This window comes from Podarcis melisellensis (assembly GCF_964234715.1).
Source record: "Podarcis melisellensis genome assembly, chromosome: 11".
NCBI classification, from domain to species: Eukaryota; Metazoa; Chordata; class Lepidosauria; order Squamata; family Lacertidae; genus Podarcis; species Podarcis melisellensis.
Window position 1 is genome coordinate 235,615 of NC_138543.1, and position 9,853 is coordinate 245,467.

General features: G+C 52.6%; 1 protein-coding gene across 1 annotated transcript in view; it reads left to right on the forward strand.

Moving 5' to 3' along the window:
* LOC309379947 (uncharacterized protein) overlaps positions 1-7,378 on the forward strand; it is a gene marked incomplete at its 3' end in the record, with an annotated part of 126,605 nt that extends 119,227 nt beyond the window's left edge. The window contains exon 3 of the mRNA XM_081929472.1: positions 6,503-7,378. Within this exon, the coding sequence (XP_081785598.1) occupies positions 6,503-7,378 (876 nt within the window). The remainder of the gene's footprint in view (positions 1-6,502) is intronic.
* Between the last annotated feature and the right edge of the window lie 2,475 nt (positions 7,379-9,853).

Below are 9,853 nucleotides of genomic sequence, written 5' to 3' on the forward strand. Positions count from 1 at the left end.
GAGAGCCCCCAGTGAGAGTGGGAGATCGGAGCCGGTTTCTCCGCCGGAACGGAGTGAAGGGGGTGGAGTTACCAGTGTGTCAGAGGGAGCAGAGCAAGAAGGAGACAGGGGGAGGAGATCGGAGCAGGGCGCTCTGCCGGAAGGGGCGGAGAGTAGCACCGGGAGCAGTGTAGCGGTCGAGAGAAAGGTCAGGAGCAACGTACGCGCGCCAAGTTCAAATGTGGAGGCGCGCGGAAGTGAAGAGAGCCCTGGGGAGGAGCCCGGCCCCAAAGCGCGAAGGAGGGGGGAAGAGGCGTCAGAGGATTCAGCCTCGGGCGAGTCCCGGCGGGAGGGAACCCAGGGGGGCAGAAAGACCCTGCGGAAGAGGAAGGAGAGGAAGAGGTGGTCCAGCACAAGCCTCTTAAACTGGTGTAGAGGCGGTACCGACTCAGAGGGGACTTCAGCGGTCTAACGTTCAGACGTAGAGCCACGGAGATGGAACGTAAAAGGAGCAATGATCTTCAATAAAGACTTTTGTAAATAAACTGGTTTGGACTTGGGTCTCTTGTGAGCTGGGACCAACGGGTGGCTCTGACAGTAAGTCCCCTCCCACAGAACGCAAAAATTTTTTTTGCAAAGCTCACCAACGGTAGCAGCCATGAGTACGGAGGAACAGCTGCTAACGCTGAGGAATCAGGTTACCGAACTCACAGCTGCGGTCATTGCATCTCAGAAGAAGAATGACGAACTGGAGAAGGCTTGCCAGGACCTGCGAACAAGGTGGGAGCATGCAAGCGGGGCAGGGGTCCCGGGATCCAGATCGGAGGGAGTTGGACTTGGACGGCGGGGGGGCACCCTGGTTACCCACTTCGATGGCAACCTGAAAAACTACCCTAACTTCAGGGCAGACGTCGTGTATGCACTGCATTTGCTTCGCAATGATTTTAAAGACGAGGAAGAGAGAGTGGGGTTTATAATTTCGCATTTGCATGGAGAGGCTAGAGCTTGGTTGCACAATTTGTGGCGCGAAGATGGCCCTGCCCGCCGCAATTCTGATGAATTTATTAAAGCGATGGATGCTTGTTTCCAGTCATCTGTGGACGTGGATATTGCTCGTAGAGAGATGCTCGTAGAGAGATGCTCGTAGAGAGATGCGGCAAGGCAAAGCCACTGTACGTCAATATCATTCCAGATTCTTCGCATTATTAACTGCGTTGGGCTGGGAGAAGGACAGTAAACCAGTAAGAGATCTGTTCTGGGAAGGTCTTAGCGGCCCCATCAAGGATGAGATTGCCAGAGGAGACAGACCCCAGACCCTAGAAGACGTGGTGCAGAGGGCTCTTGCGATCGGAATACGACACGAGGGACGCCCTTGGCACGAGGGGGAGGGACCCCAGGCGCGTGCACCAGCGAGAACGCCTCCTTTTGTCCCCAGGGACTTCAGCCAGACGCACCCCTCGCCCTTGGGGAGGCAGGGAGAAGAGCCGATGGAAATTGGTGGTGCTAGGGCTCAGACACCATCCAGAGCCCCTGTTTCCGGTGCAGTAAAGGCGAAGCCTCCTAGAGGAACCAGGAAATGTTACATCTGTGACAGTGCACAGCATATGGCGAAAGAGTGCCCCCAGAGGCTCCAAAAACACACTGCAGCTCTAGCAACAGTGGCAGCGGAAGTGGTGCAAAGAGAGCAGCCTCAGGGAAACGACAGTGCCTGGCTGGAAGCGGAGCTACTGGGGCTCAGCCAGGCGAATCTGTAGAGCAGTCCCCAGCACCCTTGCAACGCACAGACCCTTTACCACCCAAGCCAGAAGTGCAGCTCACTGCAACGCTTCAGCTGCCGAATGGATACACCCTGGAAGTTCCCATCACGATTGATTCAGGGAGCAATGCCGATTTTGTGGGAATGCAATTTGTCAAGCAGCATTGTATAGCGCTCCTGCCTGCAACGACGCCTCTGAACGTAGTTACGGTGGACGGCAGGAGATTGCTGGGAGGGCAAGTTGTGCAGCAGACGCCTCCCATGGTGATGCAGATTGGAAACCATCGAGAAGTCATTAGCTTCAATGTCACCCACCTGTCAGACACGCCCATAGTATTGGGCATGAGTTGGCTGGAGAGGCACAGTCCCGCTGTAGCGTGGTACCAGCGTCAAATCACCTTCTGCTCATCGTATTGTGCTCAGCATTGCATCCAGACCAATCAGGAGGAGGGGGCTGAGCAGCAGTTGCACCTTGGCATGGTGCAGGCAGTGCCTCGCAAGTACGAAGGATTTTTGGAGGTTTTCTGCGAGAAAGAAGCTGACAAGTTACCGCCTCACAGGCCTTACGACTGTGCGATCGACCTGGTGCCGGGGGCGCAGTTGCCGACTGCAAAACTGTATTCCATGTCTGAGGACGAGATGCAAGAGCTCAGAGAGTTCATAGAGCATAATTTGAAGCGCGGTTTCATCCGGGAATCCAAAGCAGTGGGAGGCAGTCCTGTTTTCTTTGTGAAGAAGAAAGACACGCCCCAAAAAAGACTCATTGTGGACTATAGATTCATAAACAGACTGACTAAGCCCAAGGCATTTCCCATGCCCAAGATTGACGACCTCCTAGCGACCGTTAGGAAGGGTAAGATCTTCACCAAGTTGGATTTGCGTGGAGCGTACAACCTCATCCGCATCCGGGAGGGCGATGAGTGGAAGACTGCCATGTTCACGCCTCTGGGCACGTATGAATACAGAGTTATGCCGTTTGGTCTCCAAAATGGCAGCCACGTTTCCAAGCATTTATGCATCACGTGCTGGCGGGACTCCTCTACAAGAAGTGTGTGTGTTTTCTCGACGACATCCTGATTTTCTCGGAATCGCCGGAAGCTCACGAGAAGGACGTAAAGGAGGTCCTGCAGAGGTTGCGGGAGCACAGGCTTTACGCCAAATTGGAGAAATGCCAGTTTGATGTGACGGAGGTGGATTTCCTCGGCTACAAGCTGTCCGACGAGGGATTGGCCATGGACAGCGTCAAGGTCCGAGCGGTGTTAGACTGGAAGAGCCCACGCAATCGGAAGGAGGTCCAGAGATTCATCGGGTTTGCCAATTTTTATCGCAAATTCATCAAAGGTTTTGCAAAGGAGACGGCAGCAATCACGGACACCCTCAGTTCCAAGAAGAAGAAGTTCGCTTGGACGGAACAGGCAGAGCGCTCTTTTCGGAAGCTCAAAAGCCTCTTCGCCTCCGAGGAGCAGCTGCTGCACGTGAATCCCGGCAGGCCCATGCGGGTTGAAACCGATGCGTCCGACAGAGCGGTTGGAGCCGTCCTTCTGCAAGAGGATCCGCAAGGGAATTGGAGACCTGGCGCCTTCTACTCCCGAAAGCTCAGCAAGACGGAGCAGAACTACACCATATGGGACAGGGAACTGTTGGCCATTCACGCAGCTTTCAAAGCGTGGCGGCACTTCCTCATAGGAGCCAAGCACACAGTGCAGGTCCGCACGGATCACAAGAACTTAGAGTATTGGCGAACAGCGAAGCTCCAGAGCCAAAGACACATGCGCTGGGCAGAATTCTTCGCGGATTTCGACTTCAGAATAGAATACATCCCGGGGGATTCCAATGTTATAGCCGATGCGCTCTCCAGGAAACCACAATATCTTGAGGAGACGGCACCAATAGCAGCGAAGCACATTTTCGCACCGCAGGCGTGGGCGTGCGCTGCCATCGCAGTCGACCTGGACGCTTTGCGACGCGCTTTGCAAGTGGATCAGTTTGCACAATCCAAGATAGAGGAGCTGCGCAGGGGGTCACAGAGAGACGATGAGTTCCAGTTGCGAGACGGGCTCTTGACTCGCAAAGGTGCTCTTTACGTACCAAGCGACGAGCTCCGCGCGAAGGTTCTGCAACAGTTGCACGACGCCCCCAGTGCGGGCCACTTTGGCAAAGAGAAGACAATAGAATTAGTGGCCAGGGACTTTTGGTGGCCCCAGATGCGGGGAGAGGTGGCGGATTACGTCGCCAGGTGTGACACCTGTCAGAGGTCCAAACCAGTACACCAGAAGCCGGCGGGGTTGCTGGAACCGCTGGAGACGCCGCAGCAACCGTGGGAGAGGGTAGCACTGGACTTTGTTACTGATCTGCCCAGCTCCAGGGGCAAGACGGCGGTACTGGTGGTTGTGGACCTGTTCACCAAGATGGCGCACTTCATTCCTTGTGCCAAGGTGGCGACGGCAGAACAGACCGCCAAACTTTTCGTCGACCACGTGTTCAGGGTGCATGGGCTGCCGCAGTCCGTCCTATCCGACAGGGGGCGCCAATTTGTTTCCAATTTTTGGCAGAAGCTTCTGGGTATCCTGCACGTCAAGATCAACCTAGCGTCGGCGAGACATCCACAGACCAACGGCCAAGCAGAGAGGGTCAACGCGATCATGCAGCAGTACCTGAGATGTTACGCCAATCAGCGACCCGCAGCGTGGGTAGACTACTTGCCGATGGCTGAGTTTGCCTACAACAACACGAAGCACGCATCGACGGGGGTGACGCCGTTCTTTGCGAACAATGGCCGTCATCCCAGAACCTTTCCGACGCTCGTGGAAACGGGAGAGGGCGTGCCACAAGAGGCCGACCAGTTCGCCGCAGAGTTGCAGGAAGTGCACGAGGAACTGCGGAGACATTTGGAGCTGGCCAAACAAGCCTATAAGGTGCAGGCGGACAAACACAGAAGGGCGGGAGAAGACATCCAGGTGGGGGACTGGGTATGGTTAGCGGCCCAAGCGATGCCAGCCAAATCGTTAGCCAAAAAGAAGCTAGGACACAGGCAGCTGGGGCCATACCAAGTTGAGGCTAGGATCAATCCTGTAGCATTTCGCCTGGCTCTCCCAGAAGGCTCCAGAGTGCACCCGGTCTTTCATAGGTCGGTGCTCACTCCCTACAAGGCCCCACACAGGTTTCAGGAGTCAGAAACAGTACCAGACCCACGCAGAGAGTCGCCCAAGAGGGGGGGTCACCTAGGACCGAACCGCTCAACAAGGTCACAGAGATCCTGGACTCGAGATGGGGGGCGGAGGGAGTAGAATACTTTCTCGCTAGAGAAGGTGCCCCAGCCAGTGCCAATAGTTGGGTGCCGGACTACGCCTTAGACGAACCTATTCTAAAAGACGAGTTCCATGCCCTTTTCCCACATAGACCCATGCCAGCCGAGTACTTTGATGACTGGCTCTTTACGCCCACAGTTTCAGACAGCACTTTCAGGGGTTTTTCTTCCGCCGAGGAAGGAACACCAGAATCAAGCCCGCCCAGGGGATCGTGCTCGGGGGTGGACACGGAAACCCCTTATTGGTGGGAGGAGCAACCAGAGGAGGAATGGCGTAAGAGGTGGATGATGGGGCCTTGGCGGGCAGCACCAGAGGAAGTAGCAATGGAAGAAAAGACTGAGACGGCGCTGGCTGAAGAACCCGAGTTCGAACACACATACACAGAACTGCCAGCAGAGAACATGGACGTAGACGACCTGTATCCTGAATCTAACCCCGAAGAGCCGCAGCTCCCACGACCTGCACCCGACAGGCGGGAGGGGGGAAGGGGGGGCTTCGAGGGGGGGATGGATGTCAGGGTTTCAGGGAGAGAAGGGCAGATGGGGGAGGAGACAGAGAGCGAGGGGGAAGAATCCCAGAGAGACGAGGAGGAGGATGACAATGACCAAAGGTCGTCCGTGAGTCTGTCCAGTGAGTCAGAGGACTCCCAAAAGGGAGCCCCCCTGGTCAGACCAAGGGGACCCCAAGGGGGAAGCAATCAGGAGCAGGGGAGCGAGAGGAGAGCCCCCAGTGAGAGTGGGAGATCGGAGCCGGTTTCTCCGCCGGAACGGAGTGAAGGGGGTGGAGTTACCAGTGTGTCAGAGGGAGCAGAGCAAGAAGGAGACAGGGGGAGGAGATCGGAGCAGGGCGCTCTGCCGGAAGGGGCGGAGAGTAGCACCGGGAGCAGTGTAGCGGTCGAGAGAAAGGTCAGGAGCAACGTACGCGCGCCAAGTTCAAATGTGGAGGCGCGCGGAAGTGAAGAGAGCCCTGGGGAGGAGCCCGGCCCCAAAGCGCGAAGGAGGGGGGAAGAGGCGTCAGAGGATTCAGCCTCGGGCGAGTCCCGGCGGGAGGGAACCCAGGGGGGCAGAAAGACCCTGCGGAAGAGGAAGGAGAGGAAGAGGTGGTCCAGCACAAGCCTCTTAAACTGGTGTAGAGGCGGTACCGACTCAGAGGGGACTTCAGCGGTCTAACGTTCAGACGTAGAGCCACGGAGATGGAACGTAAAAGGAGCAATGATCTTCAATAAAGACTTTTGTAAATAAACTGGTTTGGGCTTGGGTCTCTTGTGAGCTGGGACCAACGGGTGGCTCTGACAAAAACTATCAAGGAGACCGAGATGACACCAACCAGGGAGATGGCAAACAATGCTAAGATGGCAACTCCCCTTCAAGATGATGACCACCCAATAACGAAACGAGATCTGAGGGAAATGGAAGCAAGATTAGAAGAAACACTGAAGGCCACAATGGCTCCCATGCAGGTACTAATCAACAATCTAACCTCCAAAGTGGAAGCTCTAGAGAACAAAAACCAAATGCAAGAAAAAATAATAGAGCAATACCGGGAGGAGAACGCACGTGTGAACAAGAAACTGGACGAACTGGTAAACCAAATGGAAGCAGAACACAGAGAGATGAAAATTAAACAAGCTGACCTTGAAGATCGCAATAGACGTTGTAACATCCGCTTCCGCAACTTTCCTGAAAAAACAGAGGAGAAAAGCCCAGCAGACCTAATTATACGCTGGCTGAAAAACACAATCCCAAGCCTGAAACTCGAGGCGGATGACTTGGAGAGGGCACACAGAGCCCTAAAACCTATGCCAAAACCCAGCGCCCCCCCAAGAGACATCATTGTATGCTTCACACGCTACAAAAAGAAGGAAGAGATATGGCACCACCTCAGAAACTCAAGCAACCTTCGATACGGAGAAACCCCCATTCTGGCCCTACAAGACCTATCTCAGGATACCCTAAACCGGAGGAAAAGCCTGCGCCCATGCACCCAGCGTCTCCAACAAGCAGGGATCAAATACCGATGGGGCTTCCCCTTCCGCCTCATTGCAACAACCAATACAACACAACACATGGCTACCAACATACCTGAGGCCCTGCAACTACTAAAGAACCTTGAACTCGACCTCCCACCGGAATGGCAACCGACAAACCCACCAAATGACAGCCCCAACCAGGAGGAAACAACAGCAAACAACTGGACGACGGTACAGAGGAAAAAGAATCAACAGAAGCGGCAGAACAACGCAAACCAATACAGGCAAGCATCATGCTCAGAACCGTCCCGCCGGCCATACGACACCAGAAACCAGACCAAGATTAACCAAACCAATTCATCGTAGATGGACAACCCTACAATAACAACAACAACCGCAGCTGAATGAAGCAACCAGGAAAAAACCACAAACCGAAGGACTGGTGATTTCTCCCCCCCTTTTCCCCCTCTCTCCCCCCCCAAAAAACATAGATTTAGTTAACACCATCAACATCCCCCCAGCCCCGCACCCCCACAGAAACCCCCACCCCAACACCAGTCCAGACGACCTCAACCACATTCCCCATCACCCACACCTTCAACATCCTCATACTCCATACTAAGGAAAAACAACTCCAACCTTAATAACACAACCCACAATCAGGCTAAAATCTGATACCCAACCAGCAATATGGTGGCACCAGAGCGTACCAGCACCCACATCCCCACCCCAACACACCAACAATGTTGCTCATAACATTGGCAACATTGCTTACGAACCTTATACCTGATAGCGACGTTACAAAGTCACTTCACACTGTCTCGCTGATCACCCCCCATCGCAAACAACAGGGGGGATGGCCTGTCCTTGAACATGGCCTTCCACACCAGCTGAGACCTAGGACCAACCAGCTAAATGCCAGATGGCCCAAAATACCCCAAACAAACGCCTATATGACTACATATAGGAAACTCCCTACAACTTACCCCCTACTCTTTAACCCAAATCTCACTCTAATCCCACTAGCCCCCCACCCTCCACACCCTAGGTCAGCGCAACCCCACTGGTTCTTTAAACAACACGAAGAGAGAGACACAAGACAACCCGAACGGGTTGGCAGGGAATCGCCCCACATAATAGATAAGCAAGATGGCTAGCCTAAAAGCAATTACATTAAATGTGAGGGGGCTGGGAAACCCCATCAAAAGAAAACGCATCACCTCATACATAAACACCATGAAACCACACATCACCTTCCTACAAGAAATACACAACCCACCCAAAGGCAGCAAACTCCTGAGCGACCCCCGCTTCAATCAACAGTGGGTCGCACAAGGCTCAGGGAAAGCTCGTGGTGTAGCCATAATACTCAGTAGAGACCTGAACTTCACTGCCACAACAGTCCTCAAGGACAAAAAAGGCAGATTCATTTTTGCTAAAGGGACACTAGATGGCAAAATCAAACTGACAATCGGCTCCATATATGCCCCAAACACGAAACAATTAGAATTCTTCCAGAAGATACTAAACAAATTCCTATCCTTCTCTGAAGGGGAAGCAATCCTAGGAGGGGACCTCAATCTAAATATGAAAGGTTTATCCCTGAAAGATATCCACCCCACAACCCCGTGGGCAACCTTCCTCCGAAGGAAACTCCCAACAACTAGGAACTCTTACAAGTTACTAAAAATGCTAAAAAGCAGGGGTCTCTACGACATTTGGGGTGAGCAAAACCCGGGAGACATCAGCCATACATTCCAATCGGGATGCCATGATACAGTGTCCAGACTGGACAGCATTCTACTCACACAGGGTCTGATCCCCTCAGTAGAATCAACAAACATAGGTAACATTAAAATCACAGATCACGCCCCAGTAGAAGTCATTGTTAAAATAGGAGAAGGAACACAAACCACCCCTTCATGGTCCTTCAGTTCCATCCTAACTACAAACAAACAAATTAGAGAGAGTCTCACAAAAACCCTCCAAAACTACTTCAAGGAAAACGATGTAAACAATATAACAACCCCCCTCCTATGGGACGCAATGAAAGCGGTCACCAGAGGAGCTTGCATAAAAGAGAAAACATTCCTTAAAAAACAAACCTCCTCAAAAATTAGCAAAATAGAACAAGACATCACAGCCCTCTCATCACGCTATAAACAAACAGGATCTAAAAAACTCCTCAAACTTATAGAACAAAAAAGGAGAGAACTAGACTCCCTAGAAATTAACAAAACAATGATCAACATTCTATACTCTAAACAACGTTTCTATGAATATGGAGGGAAAAACTCCAGATTACTAGCAAATAGATGTAGGAAAAAAGCACTCAAAACAAGACTACACTGCATCACCAAAAAAGACGGCAACATAACATTCTCCCCCAAAGAAATAACCTCAGAATTTGCAGAATTCTACTCCAACCTATACACCTCCCATAACCCACCAGAGAAGGAAATCAGAACATTCCTAGCAGGACTGACCATGCCTACCCTAACTGATGAGGAACAGGAATTCATGGACAGCCCTATCACCCCAGAGGAAATAGATGCGGTCCTCAAAAACCTGAAACCACACAAAGCCCCAGGCCCAGATGGCTTCACAGCAGAATTCTATAGGAAATTCAAAGAACCCTTGATGCCCTACATGACCCGCCTATTCAACGACATCTTAAAAGGGGGCCCCATCCCCAAAACCTGGACCCACTCCAAAATAGTCTCCATCCCCAAACCACTAAAAGATAGCCTCAAAGTAGAATCATACCGCCCAATCTCATTAATAAACCAAGACTACAAGATATTCACATCAATCTTGGCCAACCGCCTAAAAACCTTCCTA